General features: G+C 41.5%; 1 protein-coding gene across 5 annotated transcripts in view; it reads left to right on the forward strand.

Annotated features, from left to right (window-relative positions):
- Nucleotides 1–24,143, forward strand: part of atrx (ATRX chromatin remodeler) — a 245,380-nt gene that overhangs the window by 2,674 nt on the left and 218,563 nt on the right. Inside the window, exon 2 of one of the 5 annotated variants that reach the window (XM_072595410.1) lies at nt 19,660–19,745. The exons of the other annotated variants lie outside the window; for them this stretch is intronic. Within the exon in view, the coding sequence (XP_072451511.1) occupies nt 19,675–19,745 (71 nt within the window). The 5' untranslated portion in view covers nt 19,660–19,674. The remainder of the gene's footprint in view (nt 1–19,659; nt 19,746–24,143) is intronic. 5 annotated transcript variants of the gene reach the window in all.

Here is a 24,143-nt window from a genome sequence, read left to right on the forward strand (position 1 = left end):
CCTGGCTGACTGAAATATGATCCTTGGAGAAAGTGTGGATTGCAGATGCTGGAGATCAGAGTTGAGGGTATGGTGCTGGAAAAACACAGCAGGTCAGGCAGCATCCGAGGAGCAGGAGAATCAACGTTTTGGGCATAAGCCCTTCATTCCTGATGAAGGAATATGATCCTGTTGATAATAAACTGCTTTCTCACAGATCTTTCAATCTCTATTACTCTTAGTTTGGACTCCTATTCAGCTGCATTTATGCCTGTATTTCCATTCATAATTTCTGCGCAGAACTGTTGTCTTGTCCTGTGGGTGGGAGAGAGGGGTATGAAAGAGTTAGTATTTTTGTCCTGCATGATAGTTTGGTTGATAACCAGTTTGGCCAAGTGTTTAAAGCTTAGGCTCCTGGTTTTAATGAATTATATATTTTTAAGTTTATTGAAGCAACCTGATGAAAGCTGCTTATTCTAAGTAGCAATGATAAATTGAGTATTTTGGATATACAATTGGACATTTATACTTTGGTATAACTCATTAAGTAGTGAGGTTTAATCTCCATTGCTCGTCTCTCTCCAGAGTTGTAGAGTTATAAGGGTACCCCAACTCACTGAAACAGCATGCTGGATATGAAAGCTCGCTATACCCAGTCAGCACAAATGTAAAGATTTAATGAAACTACCAAAATACCCAAGTTGTCTCTGACTGTTACCTGGAATAAAAGCGAATCATACTTTGTAATGGTAAAAACAGCTCATTATTTTTTGAGGGTTATCATCAAAAAACAGGCTTTGAAATTTATGTACCTTTAAACTTTGCCTGTTTTTAAAATCACTCTCAACTTCTCTTGTGTTCATATACATACGCAGATAAGCAAACACAATATGAATGAAAGGGGAGAAAAAGTCATAAATAGAACTAAGTTCTGATTCCCCAGTCCAAATCGCAAAACCAACCTATCTACGTTTATGATTCTTTGATGCCTGACGTTATCTGCACAGTGAGTGGACTTGCTGTTTGCTTAGTGGTTCCGAGATCTTTCTGGTTGTCTTGCGGTTTAAAATGACTATTTTTCAGTGTTTATCTGCTCTTTCTACAGAAAACTACACAAACTTTATAGCCGAAAGGGAAGATAGAAAGATTGATATAGCTAGCTTCTGGAGGTCTCTTTGCTTCTCTCTGTTTCATTCCCCATGGCATTTTAATGCATCCTGACCAGTCAGAGGCTTGTTACTACTCAGAACTCTCCTGAACCTATCACAAATGTGCCATTTGTCTCAATGTAGTGTTCCTGTTGTTTCATTTGCATCAGTTAGCTTTGTTTCTTTCTCTAAATTACAAATGACTCTTTGTGTATGTTGATAAAAAATGAGGAAAGTGCTGTGGCTTTGAACAGTGTTATGTTATGAGGTATGATTTTAATGTATATAATATAATTGTAGAATTTGGATTTGAACTGTCATGAGTTTTGTTATCTGAAGGGGTTTAATGATTAACTTGCCATTTTTATAGCTATGAATTATTTCAGAAAGTGAGTGTAGTTCGTGGAGGTTAATGGGAATTTGTCTACATTAGTATTTAACAGCAAGCATTAGGTTTTCAGTTTAGAAGGTCAGATTGATTTTTCTTTGCTTTTTGTTTCAGAAACACCTGTAGCTTGGAAAAGCTTTGTCTTTGCAGAAGGCTTGGCTGGAGCTGGATGTATAAGAAAGTTGCTCCTAAAGAAGGGAGATTGTTTAAAGTTAAGAAATGGATTAGCTCAGTGTAAGGATTTTAACATTCCAGATCAGCATTTGGAAAAACCCTGAAAGGTTATTTGGAGCCCAGAAAGTCTACACTGTTGTTTGAGCGCTCGAGAAAAGATGATTGGAAATTGCTGTCATTTGTCAGGTACTGTGCAAGGGAATTCTGTCTGACGTTTAAGTAAGCAAAGTGCTGCTTGAATTAATAGAATTGTAGTTTACTACGTGTTTCAATACTAAACTTAGATTTGATTAAACAAAATCATAACATTGTGTGCTTGTGTGTCAATGAGATACCACCTCATTCAAACAGAAAAGAAACAACTATGATATTTCAAGCCAGATTCCTGATTGGGATTTCAGTTGTTCAATAACAACATCAGCTGAGATTGTTGCATTTAGTATTTCTTCACGGTTGCAGATCTGGAAAACCTCCCATGGATAATTGAAAATTGTGATAGGATGAACTTTAAATTAATTACCATCACTTTGGAAAGGTACAAGGAAAGCTGTTGGACCTAAATGCTGATAAGTCCCCTGATCAGGTTTGCATGCATTTTAGGATCACTAGTAGTGGTACAGATTGTAGATGTATTGATAATAGTCTTTCAAAATTCCATAGACTCTGCAACATTCTAGAATTCATTATTAAGGAGGTTATAGCAGAATGCTTAGAAAATATGGTCAGGTAGAACTGGAACTTAAGGGAAATAGTTTTTAACTAATCGATTTAAGCTTTTTTGCATGCATTAACATTCACAGTTGGTGGAAGGGAATTTATACTTTGAAGGGAATTTACTTTGAACCTAAAAGGAAGGATAGACTGGGGTTATTTTCCCCGGAGTGTCAGCGGTTGAGGGAGTGACTTTATAGAGGTTCGTAAGATCATGGTCTTTTCCCCACGATAGGGGAGTCAAATCTACAGGGTATATCGTTAAGGTGAGAGGGGAAAGATTAAAAGGGATCCAAGGTGTAACTTGCTCATGCAGAGTGGTGAGTGTATGGGATTAGCTGTCAGAGGAAATGATGGAGGCAGGTACAATTACAACATTTGAAAAGCATCTGGATGGGTATGTGAATAAGGTTGGGGAGGATATGGGCCACATGTTCGTAAATGGGACTAGATTAATTTAGGATATCTGGATGGTGTGGACAAGTTGGACAGAAGGGTCTGTTTCTGTCTTATACAACTGTAACTCTACATCACCGCATCAAAAGTTAATGCACAAGATAAGAGCCCATGGTTCAGCAATTAACGTATTAATGTGAATCAAGAATTGATATACTAACTGGAAGGAAGTTGTAAATGGGACTTTTTTGGATGGCGAGTTGTAATTATTGGAGTACCATAGAGATAGTGCTGAGTCTTCACTCTTTTTAAATCAGTATTGACAATTTGGAGATGAGGGAGTGAAATGTATTGTAGCTAGATTTAAGATGAAACCAAGGTAGGCAAAGTAAATTATCAGTAGGAGGTAAACAGTCTTCAGTGTGTTGTGGACAGTATTATGATCCTAGCTATTGTTTATAGCTGGTAAATCAGATTCTGGACTAAAATCTGGCTTGATGGATCTTATTCTATGGTTTTTTTCCTAATTTAATGAGGTGTTCTTTTACTGAAATACAAATACTGGGTGCTGCAGGTCCAGTTTTAACAGTACAGAAGTCTTCTGTGTAGAAGAGATGATAGTAGAATAAACCAAGTTTTTTTTCATTTATCGCAACGTAGGAGTGGAAGTAAGGCCATTCGGCCCATCAAGTCCACTCCGCCATTCAATCATGGCTGATGGGCATTTCAACTCCACTTACCCGCATTCTCCCCATAGCCCTTAATTCCTTGTGACATCAAGAATTTATCAATCTCTGCCTTGAAGACATTTAGCATCCCGGCCTCCGCTGCACTCCGTGGCAATGAATTCCACAGGCCCATCACTCTCTGGCTGAAAAGAATGTCTCCGCATTTCTGTTCTGAATTGACTCCCTCTAATTCTAAGGCTGTGTCCACGGATCCTAGTTTCCTCGCTTAACGGAATAAATTTCCTAGCGTCCACCCTTTCCAAGCCATGTATTATCTTGTAAGTTTCTATTAGATCTCCCCTTAATCTTCTAAACTCCAATGAATACAATCCCAGGATACTCAGCCGTTCCTCATATGTTAGACCTACCATTCCAGGGATCATCAGTGTGAATCTCTGCTGGACACGCTCCAGTGCCAGTATGTCCTTCCTGAGGTGTGGGGACCAAAACTGGACACAGTACTCCAAATGGGGCCTAACCAGAACTTTATAAAGTCTCAGTAGCTCAACGGTGCTTTTGTATTCCAACCCTCTTGAGATAAATGACAACATTGCATTCGCTTTCTTAATCGCGGACTCAACCTGCATGTTGACCTTAGAGAATCCTCGACTAGCACTCCCGGATCCATTTGTACTTTTGCTTTATGAATTTCTCACCACTTAGAAAGTAGTCCATGCTTGTATTCTTTTTTCCAAAGTGCAAGACCTCGCATTTGCTCACATTGAATTCCATCAGCCATTTCCTGGACCACTCTCCCAAACTGTCTAGATCCTTCTGCCGCCTCCCCACTTCCTCAGTACTACTTGCCTGTCCACCTAACTTTGTATCATCGGCAAACTTCGCTAGAATGCCCCAGTCCCTTCATCCACATCATTAATATATAACGTGAACAGTTGTGGCCCCAACACTGAACCCTGTGGGACACCACTTGTCACCGGCTGCCATTCCGAAAAAGAACCTTTTATCCCAACTCTCTCCCTTCTGTCAGACAGCCAATCCTCAATTCATACCAGTAGCTCACCTCAAACATCATGGGCCCTCACCTTACTCAGCAGCCTCCCGTGTGGCAACTTATCAAAGGCCTTTTAGAAGTCTAGATAAACCACATCCACTGGGTTTCCCTGGTCTGACCTACTTGTCACCTCTTCAAAGAATTCCAACAGGTTTGTCAGGCATGACCTCCCCTTAGTAAAAGCCATTCTGTAAGCATTCCATGAATTCCCTTTCTTTGGATCCACTGGCAACATTATTTACCCAGTCCACCTGCATATTGAAGTCTCCCATGATCACCTTGACCTTGCCTTTCTGACATGCCTTCTCTATTTCCCGGTACATGTTGCGCCCCTGGTCCTGACCACTGTTAGAATGTCTGTACATAACTCCCATTATGGTTTTTTTGCCTTTGTGGTTCCTCAATTCCATCCACACAGACTCCACATCATCCGACGCTATGTCATTTAGTGCCATAGATTTAATTTTGTTCTTAACTAACAAGACAACCCAGCCCCCTCTGCCTGCCTCCCTGTCTTTTCGATAAGTTGAAAATCCTTGGATATTTAACTGACAGTCCTGATCCCCCTGCAACCACATCATAATCATTCACTATGATCTGTGCCATTAGTTCATCTGCTTTGTTACGAATGCTATGAGTATTCAGGTAAAGTGCCTTAATGCTAACTTTCTTATCATTAGAGATATTGGGAGTCATAAGATGTCCTAAGTTATCCTTTCTGCTGCATTCTCAGTCTGCCTCAAGTTTAAATCCGCCTGCACACATGCTATCCTGCTGCTTATCTTTCCATTTAACTCCATACTCCCTGTTGCTTTCACTCCCCCCCCCCCCCCCCCCCCCCCCACTCAGAAGTTTAAAGTCCGACTAACTACCCTATTTATCCTCTTTGCTAGAACATTGGTACAGGTAGAGACCGTCCCAATGGTACAGATACCCCCCCCCCCCGTTCCAAAACTGATGCCAATGCCCCATGAAGTGGAATCCCTCTTTCCCACAACAATCCCTTAGCCACGTGTTTACTTCCCTAATTTTCTTATCCCTATGTCAATTGGCACGTGGCTCGGGCAGTAATCCAGAGATTATGACCCTGGAGGATCCGTCCTTCAATTTCCTTCCTAGTGCTTGATAATCCCCAAACAGGTCCTCCACCCTGGCTTTGCCTATGTTGTTAGTCCCAATGTGGACCACAACAACTGGATCCTCCCCCTCCTGCTCCAATATCCTTTCAAGTTGGTCGGAGATGTCCCGCACCCTGGCACCAGCCAGGCAATACACCATGCGAGTCTCCCGATCCGGCTTGCAAAGGATACTATCTGTCCCCCTAATTATAGAATCCCCTATAACAACTACTTGTCTTTTTGCTCACTCCTCTTGAATGGCCTTCTGCACCATGGTGCTGTGGTCAGCTGGCTCATCCTGTTCAGAGCCCTTTTCCTCATCTGTACAAGGAGCAAGAATCTCATACCTGTTGGACAAGGTCAAGGGCTGAGGCTCCTGCACTTCTGAACTCAGGTTCCCCCTACCTGCCTCACTTATAGTCACACTCTGTCCCTGATCACTAACTGAATGTGAATTACTTAATCTCCCAGGTGTGACTGCCTCCTGAAACAAAGTGTCTAGGGGACTCATCCCCCTCCCGGATGTGCCACAGTGTTTGAAGCTCAGATTCCAGATCATCAACTTTTAGAAGATTTCTAAACACAGTAAACACATTCTCCTCTTTCTTGATGGTTTCCCTTTACAGTCCCCCCCCAGTCAAAGTAAAATGCTCAGACGTAGTATGGCTTTACCACCTTCATCTTTATTCCAGGCCCTGCAAGGAGAGAACAATTGCCTTTGTGCACAACATGAGTTCATGGTCTTCTCTCTCGAACAGCAGTTTCTCAATGAATTATGTAGTCATTTTGCAGGGAGGAACATCCAGATAAGGCGACATACATAATGATTGGGTAACCGTTCCAATCAGCGAGTGTCATTAGTAAAGATGAATCCATCTGCTGTTACACAATGAATGTACTTAACCTTCATTGGCTTCACATAATGAATATTTTTCACCTCATTAAACTGACCTTACGAACCGAATGCTTCCAACATTGTTAAATGTCTTACGTAATGAATGCTTTTCCACCTTGTTAACCCAGTACCCTAGCCTCCAGTACCCTATTGTTAAGTGCAAATGCTTATCTGATCTGAGTCATGCTCAGCTGAACCACTTGTTTCACTAAATTCAACTCTTGCCCTACACTAGTTCTTAAACCATGTTTGTTGATTTAACTTAACTGTTTCTTTCAGTTTGCAGTCTTGGCAGTGTGCTAGCCTCTTTAATGATTAGAGTCAAAGAGTGTGGTGCTGGAAAAACACAGCCGTTCAGGTAGCATCCAAGGTGCTGGAGAAATCGACATTTACGAGCATAAATCTGTGCTCTTTGGCTCTGATCTCCAGCATCTGTAGTCCTCACTTTCTCTTTAATGATTAGGCATAGTTTCAGCAGCAGTCTTGGAAACTTTTGAGGGTTAATCTCCCTTTTTAAAAAAAATCTGTTAAGCCTTTTGCATTTAAGATTTACTGTTTTAGTTAATTTTGAAATCTGAAGTTTGTTTCAGGGTTAAACAAGTAAGCGCTATACTGAAGATAGCTTGTTATGTAGTCAAAGGACTTATCATGGGTAATGTGAATACGGCCTGCATTGAGTACGACTAGCACATAGTGGAAGGCTCGTGAGTTTGGTTTCATGGCTGAAGGTGGTGAACTATTTGCTTTTCCTTTCCTAATACAGAGCAACCGCAGTTATCCAAACGAGATGGGCGGGCCCTATTTCGTTTGGATAATTGATGAATCGATTAACCGAATAAATGCCTTTCTTCTGGGGATCGGAGTTTTCTATTAAGTCTGCTCCCAGTTCAGAAGACTAGCAGCAGCACAGCATGCGCAAGCCCCTGCCTACCCCCAAAACTGCTCCCTGCCTGCCCCCTGTCCCCTCTCCGGGGCAGCTGGACTGGACGCCAACAACAAGACTGCTGCTACTGCCTTTTGGGGGGGTAAGTTTCCAATTGCGTGCACGCCCACCAACGTTTTACTGCAACTTTTGACAGATTCCACCTTTGCCCTGGACAGGACAGTGTTAGGGAGATTCTGGGGAAGGGGGTTTACGGTACACGCCTGTGTAGAACTCCAGGGAAAGTTGGGGGGTGGTTGGAGAGAGGGGACGGGAGGCCAGTGATTTAGAGATGGTTTCTGCGCTTCCATCAGTTCAGGACTGTTCTTGGCAGCACTTGTAATCACTGTAAACAAAAGACTCGATCAATGTTGGACACAGGTCTTTGTAATGTTTCTGTCGGGGCCTCAAGATCTCCTCCAGATAATCTGATTTCGGATAATTGGTATTCTGATAATTGAGGTTCCCCTCTATATTCTTGGAGTGCACCACTTCGTCTGCTTGGAGCTAGTACACAGGCAGTTTGATAAAAAAGTGACATCATGGTTTGGTAAGCTGATTGACCAGCAAGTGCTTGCAAAAAACTTTTCAGTTCTTAGTGATATCAGCATTTAATGCATACAGTAAAGCTGCAGTAAATAATAGCTATTAAATGTTAGGATATAACATTCTTTAACTGTGTTGAAGAGGTTTCTTTATTTTTGACAACCTGTGTCCAATAAGACTAGGCTTAATTCTAGATTTAGTCTTACAAAGTGATGTTGGCTAAGTGGATAAAGTAATAGTGGGTGACTGTGTTTTAGGAGATTATGATATTAAATCTAATTGCATTATGACGATTAGGTAAAAGTGGACTGGTTGGAACTAATTGAAGGGGAGTGGTTAACAATCACTTGACGGTGTTTGAAAGAGATTCTACAGGTATAGTGTAGACATGTCCCTACAAACTAAAGGTGGTACTGTTCTGGTTATTCAGAACCCTAGAGGTTAAAACAGCAAAGTAAACCTTATAGCAGTCTCAAAAAGTAATGCGTTATTAAGTCTAGAGGAGTATAGAGAGGGAGATTAGGGAAGAAAAATTGAGGAACATCCATATGTTTTACCAGTACATTAAGTGTGAGGGATGACTGAGGAATGCAGGGTAACTTGCGCATTGATGTGTAAAATGGGGACTTGGTTCCTCGAATGCTTTCCCTTTGTTCACAAAGAAAGGGGATGATGCACACATTCTAGTTATTAAGAAATATTAGATAATGAAAAGGAAAGTACTGAAGGAGTTGACTACCTCTAAGGTGCATAAATCACCAGGGCCAGATGTATTGTATCCTAAGCTATTAAAGGAAGCCAGGAGGGAAATAGCATGTTTTTTAATTCTTACTTGATACATGTGAGGTATGGCAGGACTCTTGAGGCCTGTGAACAGAGGCCAAATAATTAGAATCATGTAGTACAGAAGAAGCCCATTGAATCTGCAGTGACAATAAAACCTATAGATCAACAGTAATCCTATGTTCCAGCACATGTCCCATAGCCATGAATAGTATGACATTTCAAGTGCTCACCCAAGTCGTTTCTTGCTCAACAAATCTCCCAAGCAGTGCATTCTAGATGCTCACCATCCTCTGGGTGAAAAGATATTTAGCAACATCCTCCACCCACACCTTCTGCTCTTCAGGTTAAAGTTATGCTGTTTTATTATTGACCCTTAAGCTCAGGGAACAGCTGCTTTATATTCACCCTGAGCATCCTGCTCATTATCTTATAGACCTGGCTTCATTTAACAGCCTAGGATAAATTCATCTGGTTACTTGTAAGCTAGGAGGCCTGGGTTCAAGTACCATCTGCTCCACAAGTGTGTAATAACACACCTGAAAAGGTTGATTTAAAAATACCTGATATGCAGTTGAGGTGGTCAGTCAGTCCCTCTAGTATTTCCGTATTCAGTGTGTTTTTAAGTGATATTTGTTACTTTTTAATTAGGTGGTCAGTATTACTGGAGTATAGACTAGGTCACATGACCAATCTGTCAGTAAAATGAAAGACAGATACAGAGAAATGTGGCAACAGGCAATAAAGGATAATGGTTGCTGGATGTTTTTGAGAATGTATAGTGGTTTCCAGTGGTGTTCAGCAGGGCTCAGTATAGGGTCTTTTGCCATTTGTGGTACATGTATATAATTTAGACTTAAATGTGGGAGGTATGATAGGGAAATTCGCAGGCTAAGTGCTTGCTTGTGAAGAGAATGACTCTAGGGTGATATTACTGGTTGAGTGGATGGAAAGTGGCAAATATACCTCTAAAGATTGAGCATAAAGCTTATATATGAGGTCACAAAGCAATAGAATATACATTAATCAGAGTGTTGAGAGAGGTAGCTGAAACCTGAGAATGTTTATCGGGTATGAGCTTTGACTGAGGGGGGATCGAGGCAACAATATTGGCGTAGTCGGCAGGATCCAAATGAATAGTTACGATTGGATGGTGTCAGCGATCGCCGAAAACATTAGGTATTTTGAGATGGCGGGGCCCACAAGGAAAGATTTTAAACCTTGGTCTCTCTTGATTGTCTCCGGCACACCAGACTGTCTCCTCGTTCGATCACACTCTATTCTGCGGATTCCTCAAATGGTAATTAGTTCAGTCGCAAGATACAGTTTCGCAGGTGTGCTGGCAAGCAGAAGTTCCAGACGTCTGTGCTGCACTGGGAAGGGGGAGAGAGAAAGAGGGTGTGATTTGAGGTTAGAGTGCTCTGCGCAGTGGGTTTCAGTGAGGTTTGAGCACCCATGAGGAGTAATGTGAGAAAGGGGTTAAATTCCCTGATGGTGAAATTTGAGACTCTGCGAGTCTTTGTTCTGGGGAAGAGTGTGTCTTGGATTGCGGTGCCATGTGGTCCGCTGCGAGGGCTTTCTCTCTTTATAAGGGTAATTTCAATGAGAGGATGGAAAATAAAATGAGAAATACTGAAATTAAGGTTGTACTAATACTTGGGTTGGAGAAGGAAAATTTCAGTGCAAATTGTGCCATGCTGAGAGGTTCTGATGTTTAAAAATTTTAGTTTATTAAAACACTGGTTCAGAAAGCTGTTAAGTAACTGTTCTGCCTTATTTGAATCAGGATCTTAATTCTGAGAGATTTGTGGGCTATGTAATGGGCAGATTTTGTTTTTACATTGAAATTGTACAACATTATGTCCTTTTTAAAATGATCAAACTTGTAACCTTAAAACAAATTGAATGCCTTGAGCCCCTGATTTGTTTGAAATTCTACAATGCCTGTTTAAAAAAAACAGTTGGGTCTGTGGTCATGTTTTAACCAGATGAGAGTATGTATAATAATATCTTTGCTTTTAATGGAGAATGTTCACAAAAAGAAGAATGCATATTGAGTTTGATGTTTTAAGATTTTAGAGATTGTTAAAGCTTGAGGCTGAGCGGTTTCAGTTCTGTTAATTATTGTTAAGGCTTCATTGGCCCCCTTCATATTGCAAATTCAAAGAATGTTGATCTCTACCAAAGTTCCACTGTCATTCTGACTGTTCTATTTGGAGAACATATTTTAAAATATTCAGCATTTGTTTCCCACAAATACTTGAGATTTAAATCTGAACCGAAACTGCCTCTTCAACTGCTAAAGCACATTTTGATGTTTTCTTGCTGTTCCAGACTTCTGAAATACTTTTCGTGACAGCTTTCACATTAGCCAAGTATTAATTTGTTAAAGGAAAATTAATTCTTGAATAACCTGAATGGGGTCCCCCAGTTTATAATTGACTGAATTGTTTAAGCAGTACAATTTTGGAAGTTTATGGATTGTATAAAACTTGATAATTTCATGAATAGTGAACAGAGTAATAGATTTCAAGAATTCAAAGAATATCGAAGAAATCAGATTTCTCCATGGAGTGATGCATAAGCAGACGCAACTCAGTGTAGTTAGTTGTAACTGTCTTCATACTGATAACCACCTTGGCAAGGAAGGAATGAGAGAGGAAATGCAATAATATTTTCAGTAGCTAACATGGTCTCGAGAGTTTCTCCATTCACAGGTAAAGCACGCCTTTGGACCACTGCCCACCCCTCCACAACCCAATCCAATGGATTCAGTCAGCTCCCTGGTCATGAGCACGAAAAGTGAAGACGCTAACAACGGTGACCTCCCTAAGAACATTAAACCACATTAACTGTACCTTCTAATTTAAGGGTTATGAAGGTTCACTGATCAAGCTAACATCACAATAGCCAGTTGGCTTTGTTACATTTAACAGAAGGAGCAAAGAATGCTGTGTTCACCTAGCCTGCTGCTACAACTGCTGCACGATCAGATATCAGATGCACTGGTATCCTCCATCTGAAGCATCTCGGAAAGATGGAAGTCTCCTCAGCTTTAAGTATTTAACTGCCCATATCGAAGAAATCAGATTTCTCCATGGAGTGATGCACAAGGACAGACTGAATTTTTTTTTCAGGTTAGACTTTACTGAAGGAGATTTTTGAGAACTGGCTCGTTTCTACTCAATTTGGAGGGGATGGAGTGGTCACTAAGGACTGTGGATTGAAGAACTTTCTGATGAATTATTTTTCCACGTGGGAGGATTCTTCAAGCATTAATTACTGTAACAGACTAGAAATATTTGTTATAATCATTGTATGCTGTGTATCATAACTCAAATACTGGCTGTCAGAATCTTGGAAAATCTGGTAATGCCATTGGTTATCATGAAATGATAAAAAGAGGGAATAAGAATGTGTGTAGGGAAGGAGTCAAGTTTTGAGCTTTGAAACGAGATTCAGCTGAGCATGATTCAGATCAGGTAAGAACTTGCAGTTAACAATGGGGTGCTGGATGCAAAGGTAATGGGTTAACAAGTTGGAAAAAATTCCATTATGTAGAGCCATTGAACAATTTTGAAGCATTCAGTATCTAAGGTTAGTTTAAAAAGGTGAAAAGTATTCATTGTGAAGTCAGTTAAGGTTAAGAACATTTTTTGTAACAACAGATGGCTTAATCTTTATCATTGACACTTGCTGATTGTAATGGTCACCTAATCAATATGTTGCCTTATCTGGATGCTCCTCCCTGTAAAATGACTATTTAATTCATTAAGAAACTTCTCTTCCAGAGAAGACTGAGAACTTATGTCTCTGCACATGGGCAATCATTCTCTCTCCCTGCAGGGCCTGGAATAAAGGTGCAGGTAAAACTACACTGTGTCTGTGAGCGTTTTGCTTTGACTGAGGTCGGGGGGGTGGGGGGGGAGAACGGGATGACACACCAGTCCCTAAAGGTGGCAGGACAGATAAGATAGTAGAGAAGGCATATGGAATGCTTTCTTTCATTGGATGAGGTATTGCATACAAAAGGATGTAATGCTGGAAATATGTAAAAAACTGGTTAGGCCATGGCTGGAATTTTTTAATAGAATTCTGGTCATTGGGTAGCAGGATAGATATAATTCCTCTAGAGAGGGTACAGAGGAGATTTACAAAAATGTTGCTAGGGCTTGTAAATTATAAATATGTGGCAGGATTGGAACAGCTACGATTTTCTTGCCCTCTTTTAGAACAGAGGGGGCTGAGGGATGATTGTAAATGAGCTGTACAAGATAATGGGGGACTTGGATTGGGTGACAAGGAACATCTCTTTCTCTTAATGGTGTGGTCAGTTATCCGGGACCACAAATTTAAGGTGATTTGTGGAACGATTAATGGGCAGATGAGGAAAAACCTTTCTAGCCAGGTGTAGTGATTGTCTGGAATTCACTACTTAATATTAGTTGACCTAGAAACTGCAGTTCATTCAGAAAGAACCTGGAAGTGTACATGAAGCTGTGTAAGCTGCAAAGCTATGGACTAGATATTGAATGCAATTAGAAGGGGCAGCTGGTTTATTTATGGTGCAGATATGGTGACTGAACTCTTTCTGTGCTGTGCACTTCCTATGGCTTCTTATTTATGTGGTTAGTAAGATACAAACGGATATGTGCATTAGTAAGGGAGGTAATATATTTGGGAATGCTGTAGTGTGGGAACCTCAACATTTGGAAATGTCTAAGATTGAGATTTTGCACCGTGTTGATGAAAGAAAGGTCTGTAGATTGAAAGAGCTAGTTGGTTAGACCTCTTGGATTGTGAGGTCGTTCAAATTTTGAGTTGAGGGGGGAAATATAGGGAGAGTATAAATGAATATATTGGTAGTTAGGGATAGTTGAGGGGAATGGATGCTTCTGTACAGCTGTGAGAGTGCCAAGACATTGCTGAGGACTGAACAGAAACTTGGGTAGAAGCAGATCCAGCTGTCATGGTTTAATGTCTGTATCAGTGACATAGATACGACAAAAAGTGGTTCTGCTTAGTATAAGGAGCTAGGCATCATCATGAAGAGGAGATCCTCAGTCATAATCTCTGGATTATTACTTGAACAATGTGCTCATTGACAGGTCACAAGATTAGCACTTTTCAAACACTGTAGGCAAAGTAGATTTGGGTATTTTTGAGTACTGGGGAATGTTGGTCATGATGCTGTCCGGGCAGCCTACCCTTGAACCATGCTGGGGTTAGTGTTCTTGATAACTCTGTACCTAAGGAAGTAGAGACTGGCTTAAACTAACAATGGGAAGTGACCAAGCTTTGGTATATATACCAAATCATACATGGTACAATCCAGGTTGGAGAACAGTGTATTATAGGAAATGATGGTCAGAAATAACAATGCAGGTAAATAGAGCCCATTTGGTCCTTCAAATCTAGTGTAAAATCCAGTAAGGTTGTGATAGATCTGTCCCAGGCCTCAATTTCTTGCCTGCCTTTGTTAACCAAGTTCGTCCTACAGTGACCTTTTTGACCAGAATAAATTTTGGCAGTGTTACAAAATATCTGATAAAAGGTCTGCCTCTGATCATCTACTGACCTTCCCCTACTGTCTTAAACTTCCATTTTAAACTTCCTTCATACCTCTGAAATTGCCCTTATTTGAGAACACTGGCTTGAGACATAAGTTGCTCTCCCTCATACTGAACTTGACATTCTGCTATGTTATGACCACTGTCTTGAGAGGATCCTTAATTGTGAAGTCTCATCTTCATCCTTGCTCATTACACATTCCTAGATAAGTGGGCGGCACTGTAGCTCCGTGGTTAGCACTGTTGCTTCACAGTACCAGGGACCCGGATTTGATTCCAGCCTTGGGTGACTGCCTGCGTGGAGTTTGCACGTTCTCCCCATGTCTGCATGGGTTTCCTCCGAGTGCTTCACTTTCTTCCCACAATCCAAAGACTTGCAGATTAGGTGAATTGGCCATGCTGAATTGCCCATAGTGTTCAGGGATGTGTACGTTAGGTGCATTAGTCAGGGTTAAATGTAGAGTAACAGGGAAGGGGAATGGGTCTGGGTGGGTTACTCTTTGGAGGGTTGGTGGGGACATGTTGGGCTGAAGGGCCTGTTTCCACACTGATAATTCCAAGGTTCTTAAATAGCCTATTTTGGGGAGATTACACAATGTACAGCTGTAAGAAACCAATCCCTGATGCAGTCTGCAAATTTGTCTTCCTTGTTGCCCTTGCCCACTACAACTGCTGAGAGATTTGATTTTCACCAGTAAGAATGCCAATTCAAATCTCTCAGCAGTTGTAGTGGCCCGTTGCATACCTCCATTATTTCATGATTTATACTTTAATTTACAATGTAATAACGTAAGGGCAGAAGATTCAGATGTGAGGAAAACCGTTTCACCCTGTGGTGGAAATCTGGAACCCCTTACCAGTAAGGATGATGAGCAGAAACCCTATCATTTAAATATTTAGATGTGCAGTTATAATGCCAAGGTATGCAAAGCTAGTAAATGGGATTAGCATAATTAGGTGGTTATTTTTGACAGGATACAATAGCTCAAAGGGGCTTTTTTTCTCTGCTGTAGATCTCTACAACAGTATAGATAACTCCCAACCATGACTTAATTTTCTTGTTATTCCATATTTCCACCCAACTTAGAGTAGTATCCATTCCCTTATCTGTGCTATCCCTGATTACTATATTTCTCTTTTCCACCCCCTACTTTGGTCACATTGCCTATAATTCCTGTGTTTTGTGCCTTTTGTCCACATAAGAGGCATGGGTCTTGCATCTTTAGGGCAATGGCATTGGTTGAGATTCCTGTAAGTCTAAGTTCTGGGTCCCATTATCTGCTTCACTCATTTTCATCCTTCTGACCCTGATAATCAAATTTGATGCAATCAATCTGAGGAGTGTGACTCTGCTGTAGTGGTGTCCAGATAACTGTCCCCCTCTCTGAGATATTGTCATCTCTGCAGCTCTGAGCCCAATTAATTAACTGAGTCAAAAGTTTCTTAAGCAGCCAGCGTTTGAATATGTCACCAAGGAATCACATCAGTGTTTGGTTTCAGTATACTTCAGCTGCAACTGCCCAGCCATCTCTCTTTAATTAGGGTGTTAAATATTTTAATTGAGTATCCTAACAGTACTCTTCAACAGCTGAAAATGTGTTGCTGGAAAAGCGCAGCAGATCAGGCAGCATCCAAGGAACAGGAGAATCGACGTTTCGGGCATAAGCCCTTTTTCAGGAAGTACTCTTCAACAATAAAGTCAGCTGATTTAAACCACTTGGCCAATCAAAAGGGACAGAAGAGATACCCTTTGTCAATCATCTGATTCCCTGTGATGTCACACTCTAGCTCAGACAGATGGAAACAGGTTGAATTGACTCTCTGTTGCTGTTCTATTGAGACAGACCTGTTGCATGGTCCTCCTAATTTGCATTCCTTATTTATGTATAAGGTGCCAGTCCAGATATATTTAGGGCATCACTTATCACTTTCTGCCAGTCCAAAAAGCGTCTACTAAATTTGTGTTGTAACCATCTTTCAAATCATGGTATTTCATGGTTCCAGACTCTGTAGCCCCTGTCTGTTGCTAAAATGTTTTTGTGATAGCTTATTATTATGGAGCAGGCCAGACACCCTCAAAACATTTCAAGAAAGTGGCCCAGACCAAACATTTCTAGTTTTAAGCAGGTGTATAGTGCATATTTCAGGAGAGATACAGTTGGTCAAACTGCTTAGTTTTAAACAATTTATTTACAAGATTACTGAATGAAACATAAACAAAAGAGAACAGAATACAAACTAACAACTTGACCGAAAACCCAATAGATTATTCCAGTTTAATAATGCTGTTCCAAATACTTGCAACAGTCCCCATAAGCACCCCTTGGCACAAAAGGTAAAATCAAACACCGGGTCATATTGGAGAGAGAGAGGTGACAGCATGGAACACCCTCTTCCATGTAGCTATTTCTTGGATTAGTAGCCTCAAAACGTATTGGTTTTAGTGAACAGCTAGACGATTTAAAACCAAACCAAACCAGAGAAAAGCTGAGCTGGGAGAACTGGTCACTCAAGTTTCTTTTAAAAACCTGAAAGCCTTTTTCCTGAGGCAGTATCTGCTAGCTATAATAAAGTTGGCTCTAAAACCCATCCAAGCCAGACTTTTCAGAATCCCAACTTTTGCATTTCTCTGGAAAAAATAACCAAGCACGTACAGCTATTGACCGAGCATATTGCAGCGCTGATGAAAGAACTCGAGGACCTTAGGCTCATCTGAGAGAACGAGATCTTTCTGGACAAGACCTTCAGCAAGGTTATTACACCAATCTTGCCAGAAGAGAGCAGACGGCGAGGAAGGCAGAGAGGAGACAGGTGCAAGAGACCCCGGGAGAAGTACCTGTCAGGAACAAGTTGAAGCTTTTGGAAACCGTAGACTGATGACACTGCCAGTTCGCAAGGCAGCCAGGTCTGTCAATCAAAAGTTGGCGCAGAAACAGAGCGGAAGAGTCTGACATCGCACAGAGCTGTGGTAATAGGGGACTCCATAGTGAGAGGAACTGACCGGGGTTTTTGTGGCAGCAGACGGGATTTAAGGATGGTGTGTTGCCTTCCTGGTGCCAGGGTGAAAGACATCGCGGGCAGAGTGCAGGAAATCCTCAAGTACGAGGGTGAAGAGCCAGAGGTGGTGGTACATGTCGGCACAGATGATGTCGGGAAGAAGAGGAGGAACATACTACAGTGGGACTTCGGAGAACTAGGAAGAAGGCGGAAAAGCAGGACGTCCAAGGTGGTTATCTCTGGTTTGCTTCCAGTTCCTCGGGCTGGTGTGGCCAGAAACAGGGAGATAACGGACTTGAACGTGTGGCTAGGGAACTGGTGCAGGAAGCAAGGATTTAAGTTCTTGGATCACTGGGGTATATTTTGTGGTAAGCATAAATTCTACAAGAGAGACGGTTTGCAGCTTAATAGGTTAGGGACCAGCATTCTGGCAGGCAGGTTTTCGACTGCAACACTGCTACATTTAAACTAAGTTGTGGGGGGAGGACGGGACAAACTGGATGTTTAAAAAGGAAATTGAAGGGAAAGTTGGAACAAGAGAAGTCAAGAAAGATAACTGTATCAATGAGGCAGAAAATTTGGAAAGGGGTCATGCTGTAAGGTTGTGTGAAATAAGGGTTGATGGGAAGGGTGAGAGCAGTAACAAATTAAAAATACTATACATGAATGCACGAAGCGTTAGACATAAGATGGATGAGCTTGAGGCTCTTTTGGAAATTGGCAGATATGATATTGTGGGGATAACTGAGACGTGGCTTCAAGTGGACAGGGCCTGGGAAATGAATATTCAAGGATACACGTGCTATCGTAAGGACAGACTGACGGGCAGAGGGGGTGGGATGGCCTTGTTGGTAAGGGAGGATATTCAGTCCCTTGTGCGGGGGGACCTAGAGTCAGGGGATGGAGAGTTGGTGTGGATAGAGCTGCGAAATACTAAGGGTAAAAAGACCCTCTTGGGAGTCATCTACAGGCCCCCAAACAGTAGTCTGGATGTCAGATGTAAGTTGAATCAGGAGCTGAAATTGGCCTGTCGCAAAGATATTACTACAGTTGTTATAGGGGATTTTAACATGCAGGTAGACTGGGAGAATCAGGATGGTGTTGGACCTCAAGAAAGAGACTTTGTGGAGTGCCTCCGAGATAGATTCTTAGAGCAGCTGATGCTGGAGCCAACCAGGGAGAAGGCAATTCTGGATCTGGTATTGTGTAACGAACCAGAATTGGTCAGAGACCTCGAAGTGAAGGAGCCATTGGGAAGTAGTGACCAGAATACATTAAGCTTCAATCTGCAATTTGAGAGGGAGAGGGTACAGTCGGAAGTGACAGTACTTCTGTTGAATAAAGGGAACTATGGAGTTATGTGGGAGGAGCTGGCCAAAGTTCAATGGTGCAATACCTTAGCAGGGATGACTGGAGGAACAATGGCGGATATTTCTGTGTATAATGCAGAAGTTGCAGGATCAGTTCATTCCTAAAAGGAAGAAAGATCTTAGGAGGAGATATGGGCGGCCGTGGCTGACTAGGGAAGTTAAAAAACATATAAAGTTAAAAGAGAAAAAGTATAACATAACAAAGATAAGTGGGAAACTGAGGACTGGGAAGCTTTTCAAGAGCAATAGAGGATTACTAAGAAGGAAATACGCAGAGGGAAAATGAGGTACGAAGGTAAACTGGCCAATAATATAAAGGAGGATAGTAAAAGTTTTTTCAGGTATGTGCAAGGCAAAAGAATGGTTAGGACTAAAATTGGGCCCTTGAAGACAGAAACAGGGGAATATATTGCGCGGAACAAGGAAATGGCAGAAGAATTAAATGGGTACTTCAGATCTGTGTTCACTGGGGAAGACACGAGCAATCTCCCTGAGGTAACAGTGGCTGAAGGACCTGAACTTAAGGGAATTTATATTTGCCAGGAATTGGTGTTGGAGAGACTGTTAGGTCTGAAGGTTGATAAGTCTCCGGGGCATGATGGTCTACATCCCAGGGCACTGAAGGAGGTGGCTCGGGGAAATCGTGGATGCGTTGGTGACTATTTTCCAGAGCTCAATAGATTCGGGATCAGTTCCTGAGGATTGGAGCGTGGCTAATGTTATACCACTTTTTAAGAAAGGTGGGAGAGAAAGCAAGAAACTATAGACCAGTTAGTCTGACCTCAGTGGTGGGAAAGATGCTGGAGTCTATTATAAAGGATGAAATTACGGCACATCTGGATAGTAGTAACAGGATAGGACAGTCAGCATAGATTTATGAAGGGGAAATCATGCTTGACTAATCTTCTTGAATTTTTTTAAGGATGTAACTCTGAAGATGGATGAGAGAGATCCAGTAGATGTAGTTTACCTGGACTTGCAGAAAGCTTTTGATGTCCCACACAGGAGGTTAGTGAGTAAAACTAAGGCACATGGTATTGGGGGCAAAGTACTAGATTGGATTGAAAATTGGTTGGCTGATAGGAAACAAAGGGTAGTGATAAACGGCTCAATTTCGGAATGGCAGGCAGTGACCAGTGGGACCGCCGCTTTTTACAATATATGTTAATAATATAGAAATGGTATTAGCAAATTTGCTGATGATACTAAGCTGGGTGGCAGGGTGAAATGTGATGAGGATGTTAGGAGATTACAGGGCAACCTGGACAAGTTAGGTGAGTGGGCAGATGCATGGCAGATGCAGTTTAATGTGGATAAATGTATGGTTATCCACTTTGGTGGCAAGAACAGGAAGGCAGATTACTACCTCAATGGAATCAATTTAGGTAAAGGGGCAGTACAGAGATCTGGGTGTACATGTACACCAGTCAATGAAGGCAAGCATGCAGGTACAGCAGGTATTGAAGAAGGCTAATAGCATGCTGGCCTTCATAACCAGAGGGATTGAGTATAGAAGCAAAGAGGTGCTTCTGCAGCTGTACAGGTCCCAGGTGAGACCACACCTGGAGTACAGTTCTGGTCTCCAAATTTGAGGAAAGATATTCTGGCTATTGAGAGAGTGCGAGGTGAATTCCTGGAATGGCGGGAAGACTGAAGCTACTGCGCTTGTCTCCCCTTGAGTTTAGAAGACTGAGAGGGGATCTGATTGAGACATATAAGATTATGAAAGGATTGGACACTCTGGCAGCAGGAAACATATTTCCGCTGATGGGTGAGTGCAGAACCAGAGGACACAGCTTAAAAATACAGGGTAGACCATTTAGGACAGAGATGAGGAGAAACTTCTTCACCCAGAGAGTGGTGGCTGTGTGGAATGCTCTGCCCCAGAGGGCAGTGGAGGCCCAGTCTCTGGATTCATTTAAGAAAGAGTTGGATAGAGCTCTCAAAGATAGTGGAATCAAGGGTTATGGAGATAAGGCAGGAAGAGGATACAAATTAGGAATGATCAGCCATGATCCTATTGAATGGTGGTGCAGGCTCGAAGGGCTGAAATGGCCTACTCCTGCACCTATTGTCTTTTGACATCATAACCTTGTTAAATAAGGAACATTGTCAGACTTATCAAATATTTTCTGAAATCAGTTTGCTGCATTTATTCCATTGCATCTAGTTACTCTCTGCTGCTTTAAATAATTCCGCGAGGTTGTTTAATCATATTTCAGAAAATCATTGTTTTCAGATGTTTTGCTATCTGAACATTTTCCAAAAATATTAGTGTCTTGTTTTACTGAGAACGTGTAGACGGTATAAGCAGGCAGGGAAAGACAGTTAAGTTCTGTGTTTTGTGAAACAAGAGGTTCAGCTGCGCATGACTCAGATCAGATAAGACCTTGCAGGTAACAATGGGGTGCTGGAGGAAAGAGTAATGGGTTAACAAGCATTCATTATGTAGAGCCACTTAACATGATGAGGCAGCATTCAGTATGTAACATAGGTTAACAAGGTGAAAAGTATTCATAATGTGAAGATAGTTATTCATTGTGTAGCAGCAGGTGGCTCAATCTTTACAATCAACGAGTATCAATAGTAATAGTCTCAGAGTTAATATGTATGTTGCCTTATCTGGATGTTCCTCCCTGAAAAATTACTATGTAGTTCATTGAGAAACTGCTGTTCCAGAGAAGACCATGAACTCTTATCCCTGTGCACATGGGCATTTGTTCTCTCTCCCTCCAGGGCCCAGAATAAATATGGAGGTAAAACTGTACTGTGTCTCTGAATATTTTGCTTCGACTGAGGATAGAAGTGGGATGACATTACCACTGACGTTAAGCCAGTGGTTCTGTAATTTTCTTGATGAAAATCCAAGTTAGAATTGTAACCTCGTACTGAATTACAGAAGTTTATTTTTACAGTTAATGAATGCAAGCAAGTTCACTTCCCGTTCTGTATTCTGTTTGTACTGTTGTCTTTTGCTGGACTAATCTATAGCAAATATGGTTATGAAGGTAAGGTAAATATAGTCCAACTGGACTTACAGGACTGTTGTCTCATTAGAGATGAGGGAGATGACTGGTGATGGTTTAACTTGCTTGAGGCGTGGTGACCTTCAAGGGGAAATGTTGAGAAGGGAAGCCTTTCATGGTAACCTCCAGAAATTGGCATCATTCTGCATGCTAGCCATCCAGTCAAGTGAGTTTGCTGACTGACTAGACCTCCCCCCCCCCCCCCCCCAAATTTGGAAAAGTAAAACATTATTACACCTGTTCTTTGGGTGTGGTTAAAACTACTGGTGGCAAAAAACATCTTTATCCGGTTAAACATGTGTTGGTTTCTGTGACCTCCATTCCATTAAATAAAGTTGAGAAAAGGTCAGTCACTGAACTAGGTGAGTTTTTTTGGGCAGACACTGGACCATGCAACCTGGTTTTCTGGGACTGAAAATTCCAATTAATAACCAATTAGATATGACCAGAATCAAAATCTCTAAGCCTGAAGTGATATTATGGCAGTATGGTATTGTCCATACCTCTGGCTGAGAAAGTCAGGCTTCAAGTCCCAGCAAGTCATGGCCACAAAGGTATATTAACACATACAAGCAGGATTTACTTTATTTTGAAATAAAAGTCTAGTTTGAAGAATACTTATAATTCAAATACTTATAAGCATGGATATAATGGTTAAAATGGTCCCTTGTTATATTATTTTATATATTGGAAACTATAAGTTCCAAGAGCGAAAGCATACGATACCAGTGATTAATGCCAAAGCCCTGTTGCCTGTGGAGACGGTGATGTTTGACTTTCTTGTACAGCTGCAGTTTGTGTGGTGAAGCTGCTCTCACAATGTGGTTGGGAAAGAGACATTACAGATTATTCATTCAGCAACAGTGATAATTTGAAGATGATGTCCAAATCAAGAACAGTTTGTAGTTTTATTATTGGGAACTTTAGACATAAGGCCAGAGAAGGAGATATTAGGTTAGGTGACCAAAAGCATTGCCAAATGATCAGGTTTTGAGGAATGTCTTGAAGGAGGAAATACTGGATTAGTGGTGCTGGAAGAGCACAGCAGTTCAGGCAGCATCCAATGAGCAGTTCGGGCAAATTTTGCCCGAACTGCTCGTTGGATGCTGCCTGAACTGCTGTGCTCTTCCAGCACCACTAATCCAGTATTTGGTTTTCAGCATCTGCAGTCATTGTTTTTACCTTGAAGGAGGAAAGCAGACCTATGAGGTTTTGGCTGCGAATTTCAGACCTTGTTGCTTTGGCAACTGTAGAAACAGTCACACAGGTGAAGTAATGAATTAACAGATCATTGGGAGTTTCGATCAGAATGGGTTGTCGAGGTCTCTAGGGATGATCACAGCTAGGAATTAAATCAAGGGTGAGAGTTTTAAATTGAGGGCCGTAGGCTGGGATGTGTGTTGGCAGGTGAGACTAGATTGGGTTGGGATGTCTGGTCAGCATGGACGGTTTGGATCGAAGGGTCGGTTTCCATGCTGTACATCTCTATGGCTCTAATAGTAACTTGATTTGAGTTACAGCAAGGTCATCCTTTGTTTAACTGGAATATCTTCTGCAATACACACTTCACCCACAGGGTGGTGCATTGTGCAAAAACTGCTACATAGCACCACCCAGTGTATTAAGATTACTCGGGCAAGTAGCTTAATTGCATTCATCATCATTAGATTTCAAGGAGACAATTCCAGTACTTGGATTGCAGGAGCAAAGTTTGAAAAGATAGCTTCACAAAAGGACTGCCGAATAAAGAGTTATTTTGTTGCAAGGCTACATTTCTGTGAATGCCTGTTGCCTTTTCATATGATCATGTAGGTGCCCATTTTCCTGAGCCTGGGAAGTGAATTTATGCTACTCTTCAACCACCTGAATATTAAAAAAGCACCATTATACTGAACTTGTACATGTACCCTTTTACACTGAGAATTCTTGCACTCAAGCCGTATGCTCAATACTGTGCTTGAAATTCCCCCTCCCAATCATTGAATTTGCTGAGAGTTAGTAATCTTGTTGGCTTTTCATTGTTTTCATGTTATTTAATTGACTTTGATTTGCAACTGTAAACCAGGATCTGACAGCTAAAGATGGCTTTTGGACTGTGGGTGATAGCCTGTGTTGACAGGGGAAACCAACCAAACAAGCTTCTGTTTATTCATGAGAGCAGGCCTCGATGTTAACTGCAGATGCTTCATCGCTGGGGAAGACCATTATTTAAACACATCTTAAAAGTTGGCTTTTAACGAGGTCAGTACCTGGGAATTGCTTCCAGTGAGTCTGGTAAAGACCTTGTGCTCCAGCAGATGACAAATGTTGAATTGTAACTGTGACATCGTGGAGGAGATAGGAAGTCTTCAGGTAGTGGTCAGAATTTAAATTGGGTTTG

The sequence above is a fragment of the Chiloscyllium punctatum genome, chromosome 25, assembly GCF_047496795.1.
Source record: "Chiloscyllium punctatum isolate Juve2018m chromosome 25, sChiPun1.3, whole genome shotgun sequence".
Lineage (NCBI taxonomy): Eukaryota > Metazoa > Chordata > Chondrichthyes > Orectolobiformes > Hemiscylliidae > Chiloscyllium > Chiloscyllium punctatum.